Source organism: Mesoplodon mirus (genome assembly GCF_964341445.2).
Source record: "Mesoplodon mirus genome assembly, chromosome: 6".
NCBI lineage: Eukaryota > Metazoa > Chordata > Mammalia > Artiodactyla > Ziphiidae > Mesoplodon > Mesoplodon mirus.
In genome coordinates this window covers 139,196,710-139,223,883 of record NC_138982.1, presented here as the reverse complement: position 1 = coordinate 139,223,883, position 27,174 = coordinate 139,196,710, and the positions used below count along the sequence as shown (strand labels likewise).

General features: G+C 41.5%; 1 protein-coding gene across 1 annotated transcript in view; it reads right to left on the bottom strand.

Annotated features, from left to right (window-relative positions):
- TTC3 (tetratricopeptide repeat domain 3) overlaps positions 1–27,174 on the bottom strand; it is a 140,976-nt gene that overhangs the window by 8,513 nt on the left and 105,289 nt on the right. The window contains exons 36-42 of the mRNA XM_082625061.1: positions 13,113–13,252; positions 11,176–11,244; positions 9,889–9,985; positions 8,070–8,170; positions 4,085–4,175; positions 3,575–3,676; positions 1,094–1,431 (exon numbers count right to left, since the gene is read on the bottom strand). Of these exons, the coding sequence (XP_082481187.1) occupies positions 1,094–1,431; positions 3,575–3,676; positions 4,085–4,175; positions 8,070–8,170; positions 9,889–9,985; positions 11,176–11,244; positions 13,113–13,252 (938 nt within the window). The remainder of the gene's footprint in view (positions 1–1,093; positions 1,432–3,574; positions 3,677–4,084; positions 4,176–8,069; positions 8,171–9,888; positions 9,986–11,175; positions 11,245–13,112; positions 13,253–27,174) is intronic.

The window sequence follows — 27,174 nt, the reverse complement described above, 5'->3', positions numbered from 1 at the left end:
AGAGACTGTCATACTGAGTGCAGGAAGTCAGACAGAGAAAGACAAATACATGATATTGCTTATACGTGGAATCTAAAAAAATGGTACAAATGAGCTTATTTACCAAACAGAAATAGTCACAGACATAAAAAACAACTATGGTTTCTGGAGGGGGGGCGGGGGATGAATGGGGAGACTGGGAGTGACACATACACACTACTATATATAAAATAGGTAACTAGGGACTTCCCTGGTGGTGCAGTGGTTAAGACTTTGTGCTCCCAACGCAGGGGGCCCGGGTTTGCTCCCTGGTCAGGGAACTAGACCCCACATGCATGCCGCAACTAAGAATTTGCATGCCACAACTAAGGACCCTGCCTGCCGCAACCAACACCTGGTGCAACCAAATAAATATTAAAAAGAAAAATAGATAACTAATAAGGACCTACTGTATAGCACAGGGAACTCTACTCGATACTCTGTAATGACCTACATGGGAAAAGAATCTAAAAAAGAGTGGATATACATAAATGTACAACTGATTCACTTTGCTGTACACCTGAAACTAATACAACACTGTAAATCAACTATACTCCCCGCACCCCGCCCGCCAAAAAAGCAGCTCTCCTCACCCTCATAAGGATCCCTTTGTCACATGCTCACACACCTGACTCACTTGCAGATTACAACTAGCCTCGTCAGCCTCACACCTCTAACAAATCGGAGGTGCTGTCCAACGAGGTGTAAGTTGCTGTTGCCTTCTTTGCTACATGTGGGATTTTTTTCCCTGAAATAATGTAAAACGAATGTTTTGCAGTTCATTTAGTGATTCCATAACTAGTGTTGGAGAGTTACTGAGTTCATCAAAATCTTAGCAAACTGCCATGGGTTCTGATGAGGACTGATTCACCAGTGTTCAATGTTTTCAATCTACTGGCTGGAAACTGCTCACTTCTGTGTTTACAAAAGGAAAAAGTGCAGTGCTTGTCTTTCTGAGTAAAACAATTCTGCAGTCCTTTCCACTTCAGCCCCTAATTGGCTGTAATGTTATCTAATCAGGAAACCTCAGTTCAATAAAGCGCTTAACAGAGTCGCAGACGTTTTAGATTCGTACCTGCTGTAACAGGGGAACACCACTGACAGGTGCTCAATAATACTATTGAACGGCTTCTTTGGAGACGGGCTTGAACGGGTGGCACGTCCTGGAGCACCAGGTAACTTCTGATCCGCTGCCGGGCTTGGCTCTGACCGAGCTGCCCGGCCGGCGCTCTCACGCTCTGGCAGCCGGCCGGCTTCTGGCTCACAGGAGGGCGACTCCACTGGGCCATCAGTAGCAGAGACCAGACTAGATTCCTCGGGAACTGCTGTTCGGTCTCCAGTCCTGTGACTTGTAGAAGTGGAGGGGCCTTGATCATCATGGTCTGAAGACTCAGGAAGTAACTTGGGATGAATCTACAAGGAACACACCACAGGGGCTGGATCACTAAGAGTTACCTCTGTGAACAAAGACTAACAATTAAGCACAACTATAATAAAACCTGGCCGCTCAAGTGCACAGTATTTGAATTACAACAAATTAAGTGTTTTGTTCTTAAAAATTGCTGGCCACCTTCTCTTTCTCAAAATGATCTCTTCATGGCTCCACGCTGCCGGCTTCCGTCCCATCCGCTGGGCCCCGGCTCAGCTCTCCCCGCGGCCCGGCCGCCGTCACGCCTGCAGTGCTGCTGACCCTCACGCTGTCAGAGGTGCGGCCTCCACCCCACCCGTGCTACGCCCTCTCGTGCCTCCGTGCTTTTTTTTTTTTTTTTTTTGCCGCGCAGTGCAGCGCGTAGTATCTCAGTTCCCCGACCAGGGATCGAACCCATGCCCCCTGCAGTGGAAGCGCAGAGTCCTAACCACTGGACCGCCAGGGAAATCCATAAGGCCCACTTTGAAGAAGATTCCAGTCTAGAGTATCTTCCTGAGATCCAAATCTGCACATCCAAACTTCCTAATGGGCAGATCCACGTGGGTGACTGAGTCCAAGGCCACTCAAGCCCTGCGTCTTCAACACCGGCATCAGGGCGGCCTCCTCACCCCGCTCTTCCTCCGATGCCACTGCACTGACAGAAACCCAGAGTCATCCTCGAGACTGTCGTCCTTGCAGTCTCACAAGCAGCACCGCTCTTTCGTCTGACCTCCTGCGCACCCCTCACACCGGTTCTCTTCCCTGCAGTCCCGCTGCCTCTCTGAGCCGGGACACGGCTGGGGACAGTGAGCTGCAGCTGGCTGACTGGAAATCGCACACTCAGCTCCCTCTCCCACCACATCTCCACACCGCAGTCAAGCTGGTCGTCAGGTACACTGCTGATGTCGTCCCCTAACTGGAAACTTATACTGGCTTCTCAGTGACCCGAGGAAAAGTCCACACCGCTGAACACACCTTACACCTTAATAAGGCTCCCTTTGTTCCGGCCCGTGGGCACGAGATTATAATCTTTCTCCCTATAGGCCCCTTTGTCACCGTGGACTCCTTTTATAGCTATGAAAGGAGTGTATTCTCTTTTTTTCTAGCCTCCAAATATGCTGCTTCTTCCACTGGGAACACTTCGACCCTGCAAACACCCCACCACACACCCCTCCTCACACACACACCCCCTTACTCCTTTTGCCTGGTTAATTCCTATTCCAGATCTCTGACTCACTGAGACTTCCAACAGCGGAGCTTCTGCCGAGGCCTAGGCCTCTGGGTTACATTCGTTCCTCCTAATTTATGCTGCCATAGCATTCTATGTTCCTGTGAAAAATCTTGGCACACTTGGCTTATAATTATAGGTTTAAAGTCTCTCTTTCCCAAACCCATATGCACTTTGAGGGCACAGACCACATCTAATCTTGATCACCACTAAATACCCAATGAATGAACAGCAGAGAAATGACACAGTAGGTAAATCGTTTTTAGGGGTACTTATTACTCAAACTCCTGGCACACTGAGAGTTCCCAAGGAATTTTAAATTTTAAAATTACATAAACTAGAGTTAAAAATTAATAGTAAAATAGTCTATTGATATCTAATGCTTTTCCCCCTTCCATATCTGCTATAAGAACTTGGAAACACTATAAATAAGTGATCTTTAATTCTAAATAAAACTCTGTTTCTTACTCAGTTCAATGGAGAGAAAAAACTTTTTCTATGGAGAGAAAAAAACTGGTGCTCAATAGAAAATTTAATCAGTCCAAGGTGGCTAACCTTTTTAACGTTTTAAACCATTTTTTTTTGCAGATGAATCCACAATAAGTATGAATGCTTAGGGAGGATATTGGGGAGAAAAAGACACTCAAGATGAGGCCTCTGACTGCAGCTCCAGAGCCTACAATCCAAGACGCTGAATGCATTAACGGAAGGGTCACAGGGTGAGGGGTAAATACGGGCAGCCCTCACAGGGCTTAACCTAGCACTTAATGAAAACATTAAGGCAACTGTTAATCCATCTCATGCCCACTCCCAAAACAATAACAACAAACTACTTTTGGCCAGTTAAGAAATTGTGTTTCACTCCTTTTCTGTTCTCTTTCTTTCAAAAAAAAAAAAAAAAAAAGATGTAATAGACTTACTGTGTTACAGGCAGGAAACGAAAGCTCAGAAATCTGCACTTTAGAAAGTTCACTGAGCCGAGAACCATTTTTAATTGCTTGAATTTGTTCTTCAAACTGAGACTGTAGGTAGAAGGAAAAATGTTAAGTTTTTCTAACAAATTCCAACAGAAAACCACAACTGTCAATTAATACTTTTTTTCCCCTTACTATACATACATAACAAACGCTCAACCGTTTTCCAAGAAATATAACTGAGTTGCAAGGAAAGAAGTTCAAAATAAGTCCTTATTAATCGGAATGCTCTACAGCCTTATCAAACATAACTTTTCTAATCTTAACAATCAAGGGCTGAGTTTAAAGAGAGTTAAGAAGATAGCATTTCTTTCATGAAAATTTCTTAATTACAACAAAAAATAAATATTGTCTTTAACAGCTCAAAAAAGAAATAGTTTCAATATGACATGACCTCCTTAGAATTATAACCATCACATAGATTTTGACAGAATTATAAAATACTTTATAACTTACCTTTGCTTTCTCAATTTCTTCTCTAACATTAGAAAGAAATGATTCCCATGAATGTATGTCAGATTCCATGACAGGATATGCTGCAGAATCACTGAGAAAGTAGAAAAATTTATAAAACTGCTAATGTCCACTTAAAAATTTTTTTAAATTGAAAGCACTGAAGTACAAATGAAAATAAACATTTAAACACAAGAGAAACATGATCACACACACAAAAACAACTATTTTTAAAGAACTGTATATCTTACAGTCACTACACTTTAGGAAACTTTAACTGTTGATCTAATCCAAATCCCAAAACTGGTAGGCATAGAGCAAATATTCTCCTGAATTTGAAGATCAGACACTCTTCAGTTGACATCTTCATATTTAACATCAAAGGCTATCTTTGTATTGAAAAACAAACAAAAAACAAAGGCAGCCTGGAAACATCCCAATAAAACCCTCAACCCCATCTTATTGTAAAATAAAGGGTGGGTGTCTAACAGGCTATGTTAAACTTCTCAGCGCCTCATGAATCTGCTCCACTGAAAGTGACAGATAAGTTTTCTACTCCTGATTGAGAAGATCAGGAACACTACCAATCCGCAATGGTGTCAGTTCTCAGTATACGTCTTAAAGAAAAACCACAACACTGCTTTTATGGCTTTCCTCTTTTGCTATCCTTGGTGGAATGAGCAGAATTAGCACAGAATCCCTAAGAAAAAACGCCGTGTACTGTGAGGCTTAATAAGGAGTCAATACCATTAGATAAAATGAGGCCTGAGATATCTTTGTTTCCCAGATGCACCACAACGCATAGCCTACAGCTGTGCTGCATACTGGCAACTGAACACCACGTGGTCTCAACCTCAGCTGTACTAGTCCTGTAATCTGAATCAGCATATTAATTTACCTTTTTTTTTTTTTTTTTTGCGGTATGCGGGCCTCTCACTGTTGTGGCCTCTCCATTGCGGAGCACAGGCTCCAGACGTGCAGGCTCAGTGGCCATGGCTCACGGGCCTAGCGGCTCCACGGCATGTGGGATCTTCCCGGACCGGGGCACGAACCCGTGTCCCCTGCATCGGCAGGTGGACTCTCAACCACTGCGCCACCAGGGAAGCCCCCTCAATTTACCTTTAATCAGAAAGGTTTTCTCACCTTTCTGAAAAAAAACTTAATCTTGAAACATGAAGAAATAAAGAACTATACAATAAAACTGTTTTTCCATAACCCACAGAATCTCTGGTTCAACACTGAGGGTTTGAAATTTAAATCAAAAAGCACTAGGAGTTAAGAATTCAAAATCTGTGTGTGGTACCATTTGTTTATTTTTGTCTTATTTCCATTTCTCTAGGAGGTGTGCCTAAAAGGATCTTGCTGTGATTTATGTCACAGAGTGTTCTGCCTATGTTTTCCTCTAAGAGTTTTATAGTGTCTGGCCTTACATTTAGGTCTTTAATCCATTTTGAACTTATTTTCGTGTATGGTGTTAGGAAGTGTTTTGCACAGCAAAGGAAACCATAAACACTATGAAAAGACAACCCTCAGAATGGGAGAAAATATTCGCAAAGGAAGCAATGACAACGGATTAATCTGCAAAATACACAAGCAGCTCATGCAGCTCAATATCAGAAAAACAAACAAACCGGGCTTTCCCTGGTGGTGCAGCGGTTAAGAATCTGCCGGCCAATGAAGTGGACACAGGTTCGATCCCTGGTCCGGGAAGATCCCACATGCCACAGAGCAACAAAGCCCGTGCACCACAACTTCTGAGCCTGCGCTCTAGAGCCCACGAGCCACAACTACTGAGCCCGCATGCCACAATGCCCACATGCCTAGAGCCCGTGCTCCACAACAAGAGAAGCCACGACAATGAGAAGCCCGTGCACCACAACGAAGAGTAGCCCCCGCTCACCGCAACTAGAGAGAGCCCGCACAGCAACAAAGACCTAACACAGCCAAAAATAAAAACAAATAAATTTATAAAAACAAAATAAAAACCAAACCCAATCCAAAAGTGGGCGGAAGACCTAAATAGATATTTCTCCAAAGAAGATATACAAATTGCCAACAAACACATGAAAGGACGCTCAACATCACTAATCATTAGAGAAATGCAAAACAAAACTTTAGTGAGGTATCACCTCACACTGGTCAGAATGGCCATCATCAAAAAATCTACAAACAATAAATGCTGGAGAGGGTGTGGAGAAAAGGGAACCGTTGGTGGGAATGTAAATTGATACAGCCACTATGGAGAACAGTATGGATGTGCCTTAAAAAACTAAAAATAGAACTACCATATGACCCAGCAATCCCACTACTGGGCATATACCCTGAGAAAACCATAATTCAAAAAGAGACATGTACCAAAATGTTCATTGCAGCTCTATTTACAACAGCTAGGACATGGAAGCAACCTAAGTGTCCATCAACAGATGAATGGATAAAGAAGATGTGGCACGTATACACAATGGAATATTAGCCATAAAAAGGAACAAAATTGAGTTATTTGTAGTGAGGTGGATGTACCTAGAGTCTGTCATACAGAGTGAAGTAAGTCAGAAAGAGAAAAACAAATACCGTATGCTAACACATATACACGGAATCTTAAAAAAATGGTTCTATTGAACCTAGGGGCAGGACAGGAATAAAGATGCAGACATAGAGAATGGATTTGAGGACATGGGGATGGGGAGGGTAAGCTGGGACGAAGTGAGAGAGTGGCATGGACTTATATACACTACCAAATGTAAAATAGATAGCTAGGGGGAAGCAGCCGCATAGCACAGGGAGATCAGCTCGGTGCTTTGTGACCACCTAGAGGGGTGCGATAGGGAGGTGGGAGGGAGGGAGATGCAAGAAGGAGGGGATATGGGGATATATGTATATGTATAGCTGATTCACTTTGTTATACAGCAGAAACTAACACAACATTGTAAAACAATTATACTCCAATAAAGATGTTTAAAAAAAAAAAACCTGTGTGTGGAATATGATAAAAGGACCAGATGAAAAGTAATCCCATGTGCAAAAATCTATACAGAAAAGTGCTAAATGCTAGACTGAAGGAGACCCTCTAGGATTCCCAGGTAAACCTTACTCCAAAAACAAAGCAAAAGAAAGAAAAACAGGTAAAGATTACAGAGGGTTGAAAAAAAATGACCAGATATAAATATCTTTTGAAGTGACATGCCCATACTCTCCCATTAAGACTGTTAAGTAACTATTCTTACGGAAGGCAAATGTTTAAAAAGCCTTAAAAATGTGATCTTCATTCCAGAAATTTATTTCTTGCATGGAAATGACTAATAATTTAGCTATAAGGATAAAACTTTAGCTATAAGGATACTTGCTACAGTGCAGCTTTTATTAACAAAATGTGCAAACAACCCAACTCTCCCACTATAGTGGTGTTTAATAAATCATGACATGTTTGTACACTGGAATACTATTTAACCTTTTAAAATTAGGTTGGAGAAACATAATTATTGATATGAAAGGAAGCTTCCTGTATACTACTTAGTGAAGACTATAAATTTTTTTTCAAATACTTAATGGATGTGCTGCAAAATATTAATTAGTTATAGCTTAATTAAGAATTAGGATAATTTTTATTATTTTTGTTTACATGTTTTGATTTTTCTATAATTGAATATGTATTAACTATATTAACTATTAAAAATAAAGTAGTCCTGGGCTTCCCTGGTGGCGCAGTGGTTGAGAGTCCGCCTGCCGATGCAGGGGACACGGGTTCATGCCCCGGTCCGGGAAGATCCCACATACTGTGGAGCGGCTGGGCCCATGAGCCATGGCCACTGAGCCTGCCTGTCCAGAGCCTGTGCTCCACAACGGGAGAGGCCACAACAGTGAGAGGCCCGCGTACGGCAAAAAATAAAAATAAAAAAATAAAGTAGTCCTAATGTAATTTTTTTCTTAAATCAGCCCTAACCTTTTTTTACTCAATGACACTTCTGGAAAGACACCTGTGACATCACAATACCTGCTCATTAGCTTCAGGTTCTTAAGAAACCCTTCGGCTTGTGACTCCATGGTCTGTAACTTATATACTTCTGTCTCCTTCCAGTTTTCGAGCACAGATACCTACCATTAGATTAAAGAATGTAAGTATTTTAAAACTAAAACTATTTTAAAGTTGTTAAAACAAACATCCTAAACCACTTTCAAGTTTCTCCTTAAATGACATATGATCAGAATCACCAGAACTTAATTACGTTATAATTTCTCTAAGGTGAACATGAATTAAAACTTTTGGATTTGAAAATAGAATAACAAGATGACAGTAAAATTATATACCTCAAATTATACTTTTCTCAGATATGAAACTTTCCACATGGCTTACTGCTTAAGCCATATACAAGCACAGAGCTAGGTTACCTACATGTATATACCTGGTGTGCATAATCTATGGCCCTGTTCATGGTGAGCAGAGGGCCAGGACCCTGCAGAACAACCCCAAGGTTGAACCCTACCGAATTTAAAGGCCTCGGAAACAGACTTGTGGTTGCCAAGAGAGAGGGGGGTGGGGGATGTGGTGGGAGTTTGGGATTAGCAGATGCAAACTATTATATATAGAATGGATAAACAACAAGGTCTTACTGTATAGCACAGGGAACTATATTCAATATCCTGTGATAAACCATAATGGAAAAGAATATAAAGAAAAGAATGTGTGTGTGTGTGTGTGTGTATATATATATATATATATATATACACACACACACACATATGTATAACTGAATCACTTTGTTGTACAGCAGAAATTAACACAACATGGTAAATCAACTATACTTCAATAATAAATAAATAAGTAAATAATTACAGAATAGCTGCATTAAAATAAAATAAAAGCCTCAGAGAAGTTGTTATCAGCAAGGGCATCAAAAGGCTCTAGGGCATGTTTTTAAAACTTTAGACTCTCTGGCTCCCCGCACAAGCCAACTGGCCATTTTTGTAAAAGTCACTGCAGGAAATATAGACCTGCCTTGTTTTAATCCAGGTGTCAGTAACCTTGACAGGGCCCACCAGGCAAACCTGCTTGCCAAATGGTGGTAAATGGGAACTGAATGACTTGGGAACAGAGATGCAGGCATAGTATCCGCAAAGTAGAAGTATTTGGACTTTTTTTCCTTCCTTTCTTTACAAAAGCAGCTGCATAGCTGATATTTCACTGGAAGACTCATGTTTACAGACTCCATAAACTAAGCTTTTCCTTACTTTCCTAGAATAATCATAGACACATACACAAATAAATAACATTTACTTCTCAATTAGAAAAACAAAGACAACCATATTTCAGGAACTAAATAAAATAGAGCCAGAAGTCATTATTATTATTTTTGTCTCAGTAGTTTCTCAAATAGTATACTGACATTGGTATATATTCTTCTGCAGGGAGGAGAGTATATTCTTAATAAATGGATTATTTTCAAGTTCCTTTTCTAGCTTGGCAAATAGATTTTATGGTTGGCTACTTCATGGTGCATCACTTGATTAAATATGATGAAGTCATTAACAGGGTAGAGCATGGAAAATGATCGAATTATGTTAAATAAGCAGGTTATAAAATGTGGTGTACACTATGAGTACAGCTATGTAATAAATAAGCACAAAGGTAAAAAATTTTAAAGCTACAGGCAAGGAGAGAGTGCTTGTTCCAGGGAGGTAGGATTATGGGTGAAAGGATATCCCTCAGCCTCCACACTTCCCAGCAATGCTGTCGTGCCTCATGTGTAATTAAACCCAAAGTAAACAAATGATATCCTGCCATATCTGTCAGTCACCAAGTGTCCTGGACTCACCTCTGCATCCACAGCCCTTTGAAGACTCTCTTCATAATGCTCTTTCTCTTTCTTTATACACTCTTCTATTTTCATTTTCTCATTCATAAACGTATTACTGCAAATATTAAAGAAAAAAAACTTATTGAAAAAAACTTCATCAGTGAGATCACAAAGGCTGAAGCCAGGTTAGCTTTTAAGTCATGCCACGAAAAGACTTACACATCTTCCAGAGAAACTTCTTGCCTAATATTTGACTATATAATGCAAGACTCACATGTGCTCTTTGCACTTTACAAATGATCGAAGGAAGATGTGAAATTAAAAGTGAGTATTGGTGGGACTGCTGAGAAACTGGTTCACCATTTTTATGAGGCTAGGTTAAGTCTAAACTGGCTACTGAGTCAGAAATTCTATTTTGACCCATATTACAAGGTAATAACCCAAAGGAAAAAAGTGATATGCACAAAGCTGTTCATGGCATTACGTTTATAACAGCTTAAAAACAAAAACAAAAACCCGGCATGGACTATGATCTAAATGGAAATATGTGTATGAAACAATATTAAATAAGAAAAGCAGAATCCAACTGCTTACTACTGAATACACTGGTTACCAGTATGTACAAACATTTCTATTAATAAAGGTTAAAAGGAAACTTTTTATAGGTTCATAACAAAAATTCTTAAATAAATCTTTAATTGTAGAGCAAGAAACTACCATAATACAGTCGAGACTGTTATTTCAAGTAACATAAAAGTTTTTAAAACACATTTTTAGTTTCAGGTTAATTCAAGGGAAAAGAAGAGTAATCAACAATGATAACTTCAGGACATTTTTTACACCGACAATGTGAAACAAAAGGAGAAACATCATAAAATAAAAATATTTAAAGAATAAATTTATTTAAATATTAATTTAAATAATAAAATAGAGAAAAATTTAAAGAGAGAAACATAATTAATTAAAAGAAACAGACAAGTAAAAATATATTTGGGGGCTTCCCTGGTGGCGCAGTGGTTGAGAGTCTGCCTGCCGATGCAGGGGACATGGGTTCGTGCCCCGGTCCGGGAAGATCCCACATGCCGCGGAGCGGCTGGGCCCGTGAGCCATGGCCGCTGAGCCTGCGCGTCCGGAGCCTGTGCTCCGCAATGGGAGAGGCCACAACAGTGAGAGGCCTGCGTACCGCCAAAAAAAAAAAAAAACACATATATATATATATATATTTGGATGTCTAAATATGTGCAGACTGTGCCTCTGGTGTTAAAAGTATAGTAAGATGTTAAAATAAATTTAAGCTTAATTTGCCTGATTTCAAACGACTGGTCCAGAAGTAATTCACGTTCCTTTTCCTTTCCTGCATTTTCCTGGGTATACCTACAAGTAAGTATAAATCACCAAATTTTAATTAATTTTCAAAGGTTTTTAAAAACACGATCTGACACAGTAAATTCCTATATCCATGCAAACATTTCTTGAATTCTTTACATTTATTTTTGTTTCATTTCTAATATCTTCTAAATAGGCAAAGAATTTGGACGATTTTCCTTTTGGGAAAATTTCCTTCTACACCTGCAGGGCAGATCACCTTTTCCTTCACTCTAAGTCGCGTGTCTGCAGCAAAGATCCCCTGTCTCAGTCCTCTGTCAGGAGCACCTCCAGGGGCTTCAACACGAGACAGAGGAGTAAGGGGTCAGATCATCATCAGTTTAACGGTGGTTCTCACTCAAAATGAAAACAGCCTTCTATTCTTTAAAACAGAACCTCAAGTCCAATTGAACACACACACACACGCACTCGCATGCACACAGTGGGACAATTCTTCTAAACAAAGTGTGTAAATCTTTGATACTTAAGCAATGTCCTGTAGCAGGTGGGTTTTGCCTCTTTCACGCTCACCTATACACCTGTTTAATCATCTCTACTTGCTAAAAAACCCACGTTTCCACTGAGAACCAGGCTAAATGCCATTTCACTTCTTTTACAAAATAGTTCCTCTAAGTTCTCAATGCTAGGTGGCTTTTCATGGAATTTCTGCCTTCTTTCATAATTATCTCTGGCTTCTGCCACTGCACCTGCAACTTGCTCAGAACAAGAAAATGTGGCAGAAGTGATGCTCTGGGCTCCCCTGCTGGCGCAGCGGTTGAGAGTCCGCCTGCCGATGCAGGGGACACGGGTTCGTGCCCCAGTCCGGGAAGATCCCACATGCCGTGGAGCGGCTGGGCCCGTAAGCCATGGCTGCTGAGCCTGCGCATCCGGAGCCTGTGCTCCACCATGGGAGAGGCCACAACAGTGAGAGGCCCGTGTACCGCAAAAAAAAAAAAAAAAAAAAAAAAAAAAGAAGTGATGCTCTGACAGTTCTGGGTCTGAACCTTCAGAAGGTGGGCAGCTTCCACTTCTGCACTCTTGGAAGCTCTTAGCCACCACATAAGAGGTCTGGCTACCATGATGGAGACCACATGGAGAGATCAAATAGATAGAAGAAGCCACATGGAGAGAGAGAAGGCCTGAAACTGCATAGGAAGAAAGAGGCCAAGTCACCCCAGCATCGCAGCTGAGCCCAGCCACAAGAGGAACCACTGACAAGACCAGCAGAAGAATGGTCCAGCCAAACAGCCCAGACTGCAAGAGCAGGATCAAATAAAAATTAATTTAAGCCACTGAGTTTCTGGTGTTTTGTTCAACAGTAGATAACAATTAAGCTGAGGAATCATATGACATATCACTGTTTAGGGAAAGAGGGGTTAGGAATGGATCACAGAGAATCTTGAAACAAACCTGGCCCATCTAACAATTGCCTGAATGTATTACCAAATCCTTCATATTACAGAACCAAATTTTAATAATTTAAAGATTCAGGATGGAAGTAATAAATAAAATGATCATCACAGAATCTTAGTGCTGGAAAGAACCTTAGATCTAGACAAGCCCCCTCATTTTACAATAAGGAAAAGGGGTTTAAGGTAATGTTCACAGTAAGAGGTGGTGTTCAGACTGGAAGTCGGTTCTTTGTTGATTTGCAGTCTTACCTTTATGTAATTTATCTGCAAACATGGTAGGTTTATAAAAAGTTTTCGGTGCAATAATTCCCCAACGGATGTTCTTTAAGAAGAAATGAAAATACCTAAAATTTTCACTTTACTTGACATAGCTTGAAATTGAATATCAAAAACGAAAAATAACCCAAAATATACCCAAATAATAAATAAATAAATAAAAATCATTGACTTTCAAGTGTTACTTACATTTCACTGGCATTTAAAACCTTTTTCATCTTCTTCTTCAGTGCCTTTAGTCTCTCTTGGATTTCTTTTTTCTCCTGTTCCCATTTTTTAATTTCCTTTTCCAAATCTTCGAGGAACCAATCTAATTCTGTCTTTGAGATCTAAAAACATTTTAGAAAGTACCTAAATAAATGGGAAGATATACTTAAAAAAAAAAAAAAGAGCCTGAAAGACTAGAATTGTGGTGGTGTGCTAGCTTGACCAATGACTCCAGTTCCACAGAACACACACTCAGGAGCTGGCTGTATGTGCTACCCTGGCCGAGGCTGGGACATAAAGTCGCACAACACACAGCCTCAGCCCTTAAACAAGGACGGAGAGAGACATGACAGACTATCTGGTACTTGGGAAGGGCTTCTCAAAATCAGTGATATCTGATCTCTGTCTTCAAAAATGGGTCTGTCACATGGAGAATGGATTCCAAGTAGTGGCAACTGGTGAGGCAGAAGGTTAAAAGAGTAAGGCCGGGGCTTCCCTGGTGGCGCAGTGGTTGAGAGTCGGCCTGCCGATGCAGGGGACAGGGGTTCGTGCCCCGGTCCGGGAAGATCCCACGTGCCGTGGAGTGGCTGGGCCCGTAAGCCATGGCTGCTGAGCCTGCGCGTCCGGAGCCTGTGCTCCGCAACGAGAGAGGCCATAACAGTGAGAGGCCCGCAAACGGCCAAAAAAAAAAAAAAAAAAAAAGGGTAAGGCCTGTCTGTGCAAAAAAGCAAGAGGTGCTACATGGTTGGAGGATGAGGTGGGTGTTCAGAAGTCAGGGCACGGAGAATGGCATCTGAGGCACCTTGGGTTAAAATGATCAAGGGCCTTGTAAGCCATGCTAAGGAGTGTGGACTTTATCCTGCAGAAAACAGGAAGCCAGTGAAGGCTCTTAAGCAGGGTTGTGAGATGATCAGATTCTTATTTTAGAAAAATAACTGAAAGACAAAGAGGTAGACTAGGGGTAAGAGGGTACATGAAAGATGAGAACAGTGGCTTTCACATTTTCTTGACTTTCTCTGACACTTTCTTATTGTGACCCACAATAGCAAATACATTTTAATAATGATCTACAGCATATGTATATACATATGTATGTATGCATGTATATACACATAAAACTGAAAAAAAAATTGCCCTCCCTTTCTGAGATGTTTTCCGATATTTCTATTCTATTCTACTATTAAAAACAATTCTAGTCACCATCATTAAACTGACTTCATAGCCCATTATGAATTATAACCTTTATTGTTAACGACTATATTAGAAGAAGGTAAAAAAAAAAAAAAAAAACAAACTCACTGCAGGGACTTCCCCGGTGGCGCAGTGGTTAAGAATCCATCTGCCAATGCAGGGGACACGGGTTCGATCCCTGGTCCGGGAAGATCCCACATGCCCGGGAGCAACTAAGCCCACGTGCCACAACTGCTGAAGCCCGCGCGCCTAGAGCCCATGCTCCACAACAAGAGAAGCCACCGCAATGAGAAGCCCACGCACTGCAATGAAGAGTAGCCCCTGCTCGCCACAACTAGAGAAAGCCTGTGCACAGCAATGAAGACCCAACGCAGCCAAAAAATAAAAATTAAGTTAAATTAAAAAAAAAATCTCACTGCAATAGCCCAGGTGAGAGACAAAAAATAAAAATTAAGTTAAATTAAAAAAAAAAATCTCACTGCAATAGCCCAGGTGAGAGACAATGAGGATGACAGTGGTAGCTGTAGGGACGATAAAAAAAAATAAAGGAAACTTTAGAAGACTAGAATGGATAAGACCACGTGTCCGACTGGATATATGGTAAAGCAGAAGGTGACAGAGTTAAAGATAAGTTTCTACCTTGGATGAATAACTAAACAAAATTCCATTAACAAAAAAGGAGAATATGGAAGATGTACAGGAAAGAGGGAAATTAACCTAGATATGTATGTTTAAATAAATTTATGAGTAAACAATAAAATATATATAAGAACTTAATAATTTTGACCCCGCAATCATTTTCATGGGACAGAGTAGACATTTGTAAGTGTTTGACGAAGACTACAAATCAAAGGAATAAAATTCTGAATTCAAACAGTCTTCCAACATAGCCACACAGAAAGGAATGACGTATTTCCAAGTTTTGCTGATTTACACGTCTTCTAACAGGCTCTTCTGGAGTGGGTCAGCACCCCATCAAGTCAGGCACGTTCTGCTCCCCAAAGAACCTTTCCCAATATGGCAAACTCCAACCCCATTAATATACTACCGTCCAAAAGTCCATTCACCAATTAATTAGTTGTAAGTTGGAATGCATTTCCCCATAAAAAGCCATGTTAGAAACATCAGTTAAATAGCCAACACTTCTCTTCCAAGAAGCTCACAGTTACGGTGGTAAGTTGAATAAAACGAGGTCTACAGTGTTAAAGAAGGCAAGTTTCCAGACCATGAAGAGTCTATTTGACTGGAGAAGTAGTAGCCTCAACCGGGGTTCTGGGAGCAGAGACCTGCGGTGCTGGAAAGACGAGGAGGAAAGCTAAGACTCCCCTCTGAGACGGTTTTGAAAAAGACTGTCGTCTGTCTTCAGCAGCCTCCCGTCTTCCTTCTGGCAGCGGGTTCCGCCCTCTGGGGGCCCTTCCTCCCTCAACACCCTCGAGTTTCCCTGGACCCCTGACGTAAGCCCACCCCCAGCTGAGGGCCTGCCAACTCCCAGGCATCCTTCCAGAACGGCCTTCCTCCCCTCCCCTTGCCACCCCTCACCCCGAGGGCGCCTGACCGCAGCACAGTGCTCAGACGAACCACTTCAACCGGCCTGGAAGTATCCACACTTCATCCTTCAGCCTAAATGATCCTCTAAGCTACAGGGAGTCTGCACACATGTTTTATTTGGCAAGCCCAGTACTTTTCGTTTGCTTTTCAAAATATAAATGTGTTCTCTCTGTCTGGTCACAAAGGCCTTTGGTTTGCAATACCTGCCAGAATTTCAGGCAATATGACAAAGAGAAATGAAAAGCTGTTATCTTGATGCTCTGGACGGTTAGGTACAACACCCGTTGAGACAGCCTTCTTGGTCAGCTTTCTTACGCAGGTGTTGCCTTTTGAAACTTCTTCTGAACCTACGAATTCTCTAAAAGTGTTATGTCATTTTTCGAGGTGTCATCTCTTCAATGCCAGCAGATATACAGGTGGTGCATATGCTTGTAAGATGCCAGCCACTTATAAGTAAACACGCTCTAGACTAATATTTCTAACAATTACTATGTGAATCAGAATGGAGCAACATTTACAAGAGACTAAAAGAAGCACGTTTCAACTTTACTCTTTTCCAGTTTGAAATTCTACTAGTAACGACGGCTGCTTAATGAAGTCCCAGCTTCATTTCTGCTTAGGGAGCCTTTCATTTTCCACCTCTGACCAGGTTCCCTGTAGCCTGAACTTCCCGCTTAGGCTTAGAATGTGACCAGGTCACTGAGACATGGGTTCAGCTACAGAAACTTGGAGCCTCCTCCTTCAGAAAAGACGGTGTACCCTGAAGCCAAGTTACACAGACTCCCTGTGAAATACGGCTCTCTAGTCAAAGAGGCATCAACTTACAAAGACATTTCTCCCTCAACAGCTTTCGACACCAAGGTTTCGGATGTTCCTGGGAAGCAGATTTGCTAACCAGTCCAGATTCTTAATGACTTTAAAGTCCTGCCGCAGGAGTAGGGTTGGCCTCAGTGGCCTTGAGATGTGCAGGCCAACTGTTCTAAGGCAGCAGAGGCTCAACAGCTCAGTGACATTCCCTCCATCTTGGGGACGGTTCAACTCACATTTTCCTTGCTTCAATCCTGCTGATGCTGAATGTGCTGAGTCATTACTGCGACAGAGGTGACCACCATGCCTACTAGGCTTACAAGATCCTGTATTCTACTACCATGACCAATGTCCATACGCACGCCTTGCTGCTGACGGCCAAGCCAAACTTGTTTCTTGCCTCTATTCTAAGCCAATGATTTCACCTAGGATTCAGCCCTTTGGCTGGGAGATGATGTACAACCTCAAGGTTATACTGGGACATAAAAACCTACTTGGCAACAAGTACCTAAAGCAGTTCAGGTATCAAAAGGCACAAAGTATTACACACACACACACACACACACACACACACACACACACACACACACACACACACACACACACACACACACACACACACACACACACACACACACACACACACACACACACACACACACACACACACACACACACACACACACACACACACACCCCTACCTACAGCCCAGCCATGAAAAATGCTACATGAGCTCATCTGCCATTTGTACTCACCACGCTTTAATGACATGGCTGGCCTAAGGCAGCTATCATGAGCTTGTCTCTGACTACACGAAAAAGAATAATCTGAATGCCTTTCTTTGAAACATTAGAATAGGAGAAACAACAGGCTATATACAACTGCATCCTGTATTTGCACAGTTCACTGACATAATTATAAACACCTCTGAAAGTCTTTTTCTCAATTAGAGAACATTTGGTTTTTATACCTCTTTTTTTAAACCTCAACTATGTTTTAAAATAAATATTTGAAGTGCCTTCAATAATATATATAATTTAAAAAATACAAAATAAAAAAGAATGCTAAGTAAAGAAAACAGAATAAAAAGACAAGAATGATAATATAAAAACAGAGCCAGAGTAATATAAAAACAAATGGCATGAGGTCCTAACCATTCTTCAGAAACAGTATTAAAACTTTCTGGCAGTTGAAGTCAAATAAAAACAAGCCCACTGCACAAAGAAACACAGATAGTAAAAGCAGAGAGGAATGACTTCTCAGGGCCTCATAAAGAGGATGCTACATAAAAGTCCTGGAAGATCAGCACAGAGCCTGGCACTTAAGAAGCATCCAATAAATATTTGTCAAATGAAAGAATGGGTAATATCCTCAACTACATACTAGCAGTAAATAAAGCAACAATCTTCACAGAACATCCAGGCCTGATGGCCTTTCACGTAGGCTGACAGAATATGAAGACACAATTCACTAAACCCAGTTCTTCAAGGGCCCAAGTACAACTGTTTGATAACATCGGCAGAGCTCCTAGTCTGTACGCTGAGATCCAAAGATGGCTAAGAAACAGTCCTCACTTTCAGGGAGATCACAGTTTGGTGGGGGAAATATGCATAAAAGATAATTACTACACCATACACAAAAATTAACTCAAAATGGATCATAGGCCTAAGTGGAGAGAGCTAAAACTTAAAACTCTAGAATACAGGAGTAAATCTTGGTGCTTGGTGATCTTGGATTTGACAGTGGTTTCTCAGCTATGACATCAAAAGCATAAGCAACAAAAGAAAAAATAGAGAAAGCGGACTACACTGAAATTTAAAACTTGTGTGCTGCAAATGATACCATCAAGAAAGTGAAAAGACAACCCACGGAACAGGAGATAGAAGAAATAAAGTTGTAAATATGGAAGATGGGAGAAAATATTTCTAAATCATATATTTGATAAGCAACTTGTACCTAGAATACATATATATGAAAACTCTTAATTCAATAATTAAAAAACAAATAATGAAATTAATAAATGGGCAAAGGATTAAAACAGACACTTCTCCAAATTTTCCAAAGATATAAAAATGGACATTAAGCACATATAAGATGCTCGACACCATTAACCTTTAGGGAAATGCAAATCAAAACCACAATGAGAAACCACTTTACACCCATCAGAATAGCTAAAATCAAAAAGAGAGATGATAATAAGCATTAGTGAGACCATGGAGAGACTGGATCCCTCATACACTGCTGGTGGGAATGTAAGATGGTGCAGCTGTTCTGGAACAGTATGGAACTTTCTCAGACTCTTAAATATGGAGTTAGCATATGACCCAGCAATTCCACTCCTAGGTATATACCCAAAAGAAACAAAAACATATGTCCACAGAAAAACTTGTACTCAGATGTTCATAGCAGTATTATTCATAACAGCCAAAAGCTGGAAAGAATCCAAATGTCCATCAACTGATGAATGGGTAAATAAAATGTGATACAGCATACAAAGGAATATTATTCAGTAGTAAAAAGGAATGAAGTGCTGATACATGTTACTTGGACGAATGTACACGGATGGACCTTGAAAACATTAAGCTAGGTGAAAGAAGGCACTCACAAAAGACCACATATAATATGACTCCATTTATATCAAATGCCCAGAACAGGCAAATCCATAGAGTAAATTAGTGCTTGCCTACAGCCGGGGGAGGGAGGGAGGAAAACAGGAAGTGACCGGTAGTGGTTACGAGATTTCGTTTTGGGGCGATAAAAATGTTCTAAACTTAAGATTGTGGTGATGGCTACAACAGCGTGCACATACTAAAAACACTGACTATATACTTTAAATGGGTGAATTTTATGCTATGTGAATTATATCTCAATAATGATGTTAACAAAATGATAATTACTGGATAATATAGTGTGAGGCACTCATTATCACCACTGCATTAATAAGGGCGTTTAACCAAGCCTGAGCTGTCGTCAGTGACTGCTTCCTCAACAAAGTGATGCCTGAGTTGGACCCAAACAGCGAGGAAGAGTGAGCCAGGCTTGGGGAGGAAGAAGGCTACTTGAAGCAGAAGGAACAGTGCTGGGAAAACGTCCAGAAGTGAGCAAATCCCATGACAAGCACTATCCATTACGTAAGGAAGAAGGCAGAAGATGGAGTTAGATACCAATCACAGAAGGTCTCTTAAGCTCTTGGTAATTACTGAGCATTAGTGAATTACTGGTGCTAACCTACTGTGGCAGAGGGATGGCATTCACAGCCCCATCCTTCACCCCTCCCCATATCTACACCCTTTCTCATGGGACCTTGGCGTTCCCTTCACTAAAGAGGCAGTCTCTTTTCCCCACCCCTTGAATATGGGCTGGCTATGTGCCTTGCTTTGCCTGATGTGATATTAGCAGTGACTGTCCTCGCTTGCCCTTGTGCTTATTGGAAGATAAAAGACACATGGAGCAGATCTAGTTGCCCGTTGTCCCTGCTGAGGCCATTCTAGCACAGCCAAAAACAGCAGAGCCCTAGCTGACCCAAAGGTGAAACAGTCTAGCCAAGCCCAGTCGGGATCAGCTAACCCACAGACTCACACATTTAATATTTATTGTTATACATCACTGAGGGTTTTTGTGGGTGGTTGTTACTCGGCATTATTATGGCGTCGATTAATTGACAGGCTGCTCATGAAATGCTGAGAAATGTTTTTCATCTGGTTGCGGAACTGACATTCTCTTAAGGGAGGACAAAAGCAAGGTATTTGGAGCCTGACACTCACCACCTGCTCTCCTGCTTAGTACTGGTGTGACTTGGAGCAAGAAGCATTAGCAAGTCCGGCCTCCTTTTTCCTTATCAGTAAAATGGAGAGAATATTATATACTATACTGTAACACTAGTACACTAGGATTGTTCTGAGATTAAATAAAATAATACATGTAAAATATTTACAACTCAGTATGGCACATAACATGAGCTCCATAAATGTTAGATTAAAAAAAATGCTGGTGCAACTAAGGAGCCCGCCTGCCACAACTAAGACCCAGCACAACCGAATAAACAAATAACTAAATAAATAAATGTTAAAAAAAAAAAAAAAAGGCTGGGGACGTCCCTGGTGGTCCAGTGGTTAAGACTTCGCCTTCCAATGCAGGGGTTGCAGGTTTGATCCCTGGTTGGGGAGCTAAGATCCCACATGCCTCGTGGCCAAAAAAACATAAAACAGAAGCAATATTGTAACAAATTCAGTGAAGACTTTAAAAATGGCCCACATTAAAAAAAATATCTTAAGAAAAAAATTTAAAAAGGCTGAACTTGGCAAAGGCAATAACTGAACAGGAGAACCCCACCTCTATGCAGACGTGAGCTGAGGAAGTTTTGGCAGGCAGGGGCCCAAGATTCTGTTGAAACAGGACAAAGTTCCAAATTCTACTCCATAAATTATTCTGGGCCAAAATTATTTTGACTGTGTTTTAAGAGTCAATGTCAACTAAATCCCCATCTTAGCTATAAGCAAATCTCATTAAAGCACCTTAAGAACATATGACCTAGGAGAGATGGGGAGTGACTGCTTAATGGGTACAGAGCTTCTTTTTGGAGTGTTGAAAACGGTTCTGGATTAGACGGTGGTAATGATTATACAACATGATGAATATACTGAAAACCACTGAACTGTATACTTTATAGTGGTTAAAGGTGAATTTTACCTTAATAAAACAAGAAAGAACATATACCCTTGAGCAATATGGCAACCAGTTATAACCTGCTGGTTGCAGGTGAGATGTACATTAAAAACAATAGGAGACTCTGGCTTTAGAATTGCTATTTTCCTCTGGCAGGGAATAGAGAATTGGCCCATCCCTATCTCATGATAATCAAACTCCATCAGCTATATGCAATAGCTGGCCCAGATTTTTACTGATGCTTTGTAAACGCTCAGCACTTTTCAAGTGCTTTGTAAATAAGTGATTTTTCTCAAAGAGGGCGTGACAGCATTCTGGGTGGGACAATTCTTCCTCCTTCTATACGTACCTCTGGCCATTCCCCACCCCTTTCCAACCACCTCTGTGAGTCCTCACAAAACTATGAAGTAGAGATTACATTATTAATGAGGAAACTGAGGGTCGAAGAGATTGAGTAAATTATTTTAGGTCACAAAGCTATTAAGTGGTGGTGCTGGGGTCACGAGTCAGGCAGTCTGACTCTTACTGCCCAAGTGTTTTTTGGGTTTTTTTTGCACTGGGTCTTCGTTGCTGTGCATGGGCTTTCTCTAATTGTAGCGAGCAGGGGCTACTCTTAGCTGCCGTGCACGGGCTTCTCATTGCGGGGGCTTCTCGTTGCGGAGCACGGGCTCTAGGCATGTGGGCTTCAGTAGTTGTGGCACGTGGGCTCAGTAGCTGTGGCTCGTGGGCTCTAGAGTGCAGGCTCAGCAGTTGTGGCTCGTGGGCTCTCGAGCACAGGCTCAGTAGTTGTGGCGCACGGCTTAGTTGCTCTGCTTGCCTGAGTTCTTAAACGTGATTTGCTACTGCTTGCTTTTCTATTCTCTATAAGGGGGAAGGGCTGTTGTATCTAATATATCCAAATGTGGGATCGAGAAACTTTAAGTAAGTATTAGCTCATAACCTCAGTGATCTAAGAGAGTCAAAGGCCAAGGGAAAGATCAACAAAAGTGGAAATTTCTTTTTACGTTTGTAAAAGATTTTCTACAAGTGAATTCTGAGTATAGTCATGATTAGTAAAGTGGCCACAACTAAACCTCATTTGCTCTTGTGCAGACAACAACCTAAGGATCTCAGACAAGCAATTTATCCTGCTAGGAAACGGGTATACATTTTACATGGAAAGTCTAATAACCCAACTGGCCTGTAATTTGAGGGACTAAATAATGGCTCTTTTTAAAAAATGGACTGACTACTCTTAAGTACAACCACATGGAACCAGACCCAGAGCCTTAGCAAAGTTAAAAAGCAGGTCAAGAGCCCAAGCCCACCAGCCCAAGCTGCTGCCCTCTCACAGCCCTCCTCCCTGGGTGCTAATTTACTGGACATTTCTTGGTCAAGTGTACAAAGAAGCCTTGATGAGCTGTACAAATACAGGACCCAGTCAGACCAGCAGTTTATAAAGCTGGACAAGCCTCTGCCAGAAAGAAAGAAACCTCACTCACCAGATGCCCACCTAAAATTAAGTGGCTGAGTCTGCAAATCTGCCCTCAGCACTTAATCGGGTGAACACAGGCATTCCCGCACGGATTTATTAAAACTGAAAACTGAATTTTCCTGAGGCAATACAAAGTTTACAAAACTATTTTATTTTGTAAAGCCCCCCAAGTAGCTTATCCAAATTAGCGTTCTGTGAGCCACTGTGCAGGGCTTTACTTTTGCTCATGTTTCCCTCTTCACGATCAAGAAGACTTCATTCAACTGGGCAACTGAGCAGAAAGGCTGGTTCCTTCCAATTCTTCTCATTCTTCAAATCTCCCCAGTCTCATCCCAAGTAAAAACATGTCCTAAGGAATGTTATAACAGTAACCTTTACATACCAACCCTTTTCTTCTGGGCATACTTAAATCTCAATAAATGAGTTTATTGATTAAGGTCCCACAGCTCATTTTCTTCTACTTAATATGTGACGTCAGCTATTGACTCAGACATCTGGAACAAATTCTTCCTTTCTTAAATGGACAAACAGCCCTTTGTTACCTCTGTACAAAAGACCTCAGTTTTTATGAGATGATTATAAAATGGGCAGAAGACCTGAAAAGATATTTTTCCAAAGAAAACATTAAGATGGCCAACAGGTACATGAAAAGATGCTCAACATCACTCATCATGAGAGAAATACAAATCAAAACTACAATGAGATATCACCTCACACCTGTCAGAATGGCTGTCATCAAAAAGAACACAATAGGACTTCCCTGGTGGCACAGTGATTAAGAATCCGCCTGCCAATTCAGGGGACACAGGTTTGATCCCTGGTCTGGGAAGATCTCACATGCCGTGGAGCAACTAAGCCTGTGCACCACAACTACTGAAGCCCGCGCACCCCAGAGCCTGCACGCTGCAACTACTGAAGCCCGCACTCTCTAGGACCTGCGTGCCAAAACTACTGAAGCCCGCGCGCCTAGAGCCCATGGTCTGCAACAAGAGAAGCCACCGCAATGAGAAGCCCACGCACCGCAACAGAGTAGCCCCCGCTCGGCACAACTAGAGAAAGCCCACTTGCAGCAACCAAGACCCAATGCAGCCCAAAAAAATTTTTAAAGAGCACAATAAATGCTGGCAAGGATGTGGAGAAAAGGGAACCCTTGTACACTATTGGTGGGAATGTAAATTGGTGCAGCCACTATCGAAAACAGAATGGAGGTTCTTCAGAAAACTAAAAATAGAGCTACCACATGATCCAGCAATTCTACTCCTGGGTATATATTCAAAGAACATAAAAACACTAATTCAAAAAGATATATGCACCCCAATATTCACAGCAGCACCATTTACAATAGCTAAGATACGGAAGCAACCTAAGTGTCCATCAACAGATGAATGGATAAAGAGATGTGGTATATATACACAATGGAATATTACTCAGCCATAAAAAAGAATGAAGTTCTGTCATTTGGAAGAACATGGATGGACCCAGAGGGTATTCTGCTAAGTGAAACAGAGAAAGACAAGTCTCTATTTTATTGCTTATTTGTAGAATCTAAAGTATAAAACAAACGAATGAATATAACAAACCAGACTCACAGATAGAGAGGACAAGTGAGTGGCTACCAGTGGGGAGAGGGAAGGGGGGAAGGGCCTGATAGGGGTAGGGGGTTAGGAGACACAAACTACTATGTATAAAATAAATAAGCAGCAAGCATATATTGTACAGCACAGGGAAATATAGGCATTATTTTGTAATAACTTTAAATGGCGTATAATCTTAAATGGCATATAATTTTTTTAAAAAATTGAAATATAGCTGATTTACAATATTAGTTTCAGGTATACAAAATAGTGACTTGATATTTTTATTAGATTATATGCCATTTTTAAAATGTCATGAAGAACTTAGGGGTAAAACAGGAATAGAGACACAGACCTACTGGGGGTGGGCTTGGGGATATGGGGGGGGTGGGCTGTGACGGGGCGGGGGAGAGGCATGGACGTGTATACACTGCCGGGCGTGGGGTGGATGGATGGTGGGGGGTGGCCGCGTGGTGCGGGGGGATCGGCTCGGTGCTTTGTGGCCGCCTGGAGGGGTGGGATGGGGAGGGTGGGAGGGAGGGAGATGCAGGAGGGAGGGGATGTGGGAACAGATGTATATGTTTGACTGATTCACTTTGTTGTAAAGCAGAGACTAAAAAAAAAAAAAAAAAAAAAGACCTTAGTTTAAAAAACAAACGTACCATGATTTCCTCACACCTATAATTCCATTTTCCCACTAATTCAACTGGGCCTTGCCATGAATCAGTATTACTCCAAGAACCAGTCACACGTAACTGAAGGTCAATCTTAACGAATGGAATTCAAGATCAGTAGACTCAACCAAGATACTCTGGGTGACTTTAGGGTGACTTTACAGTTCTAGCATGCCAGCGCTCCATGCGTTTTTATATTTCCTGGGTAGTAAGATGAGGATGATGACGATAGTAGTAGTAGTAATGACATGGCAGGCCACACTCAGAGAGCTCTTGCTATGCACCAGGCAACGTTAAGGCCAGTTGGCCCTCTGCGTCCTCAGACGTGGAACTCTCAGATACAGAGGGCCAACCATATTACACCATCGTATACAAGGGACCTGAGAATCTGTGGATTTGGGTATTTCTGAAGGGGTCCTGGAACCAATCCCCTGCAGATACTGAGGGATAACTGCACTTTACAAGTATTCATCTAACCCGGCAAATGGGAGCTACTGGTACCCATTTTTTCCAGATAAGAAACTAAAGCACAGAGATGTTAAATAACTTGACCAAGATCAGAACTAGTATACAACTAAGCCTGGATCTGAATCCAGTCAGTCTGACTCCAGGCCTCACACTCTGAACCACTACTGCTACACAACCTCTCTCACTATAAACAAGAATTTAGGGACTTGCCTGGTGGCACAGTGGTTAAGAATCCGCCGCCCAATGCTGGGGACGCAGGTTCGATCCCTGGTCTGGGAAGATCCCACATGCTGCAGAGCAACTAAGCCTGTGTGCCACAACTACTGAGCCTGCGCTCTAGAGACTGCAAGTCATAGCTACTGAAGTCCGCGCGCCTATAGCCCACGCTCCGCAGCAAGAGAAGCCACCACAATGAGAAGCCTGTGCACCTCAATGAAGAGTAGCCTCCACTCGCTGCAACTAGAGAAAGCCCAAGTGCAGCAACGAAGACCCAACGCAGCCAAAAAAAAAAAAAAAAAAAGCCATGAATTCAGAACACAATGATTAAAAAATTTAAACAATAATAATAATAATAATTTAACCTGGAGCTTAGTCTCCAGAAAATAGTTTTGGGTTTCTTTTGGTATTTATTTATTTATTTTAACATCTTTATTGGAGTATAATTGCTTTACAATAGTGTGTTAGTTTCTGCTTTATAACAAAGTGAATCAGCTATATGTATACATATATCCCCATACCTCCTCCCTCTTGAGTCTCCCTCCCACCCTCCCTCTCCCACCCGTCTAGGTGGTCACAAAGCACTGAGCTGATCTCCCTGTGCTATGCGGCTGCTTCCCACTAGCTATCTGTTTTACATTTGGTAGTGTATATATGTCCATGCCACTCTCTCACTTCGTCCCAGCTTACCCTTCCCCCTCCCCATGTCCTCAAGTCCATTCTCTATTCCTGTCCTGCCCCTACGTTCTTCAGAACCATTTTTTTTATTCCATATATATGTGTTAGCATACGATATTTGTTTTTCTCTTTCTGACTTACTTCACTCTGTATGACAGACTCTAGGTCCATCCACCTCACTACAAATAACTCAATTTCATTTCCTTCTATGGCTGAGTAACATTCCACTGTATATATGTGACACATCTTCTTTGTCCATTCATCTGTCTATGGACACTTAGGTTGCTTCCATGTCCTGCCTATTGTAAATAGAGCTGCAATGAACATTGTGGTACATGACTCTTTTTGAATTACGGTTTTCTCAGGGTATATGCCCAATAGTGGGATTGCTGGGTCACATGGTAGTTCTATTTTTAGCTTTTTAAGGCACCTCCATACCATTCTCCATAGTGGCTGTATCAATTTACATTCCCACCAACAGTGCAAGAGGGTTCCCTCAGAAAATAGTTTTAGTTAAGCAAGCAAACTGAATTACGATATATGAAAATTCAGATTCACAGCCCTTTTCTTAGACTGCAACTTGTAGAGCTTCTAAAACACTGCAAAATAAACACTGTTACTTTAATATGTCATAAGGAAATTTGAAAGAGGCAACGAGAAAGAATCCTTTTGTTTAGCCAACAATGCAGTAGCTCAGCTAATTGAGGCTACACAAGCACAATTCTCCTAATGATACCACATGCTATTA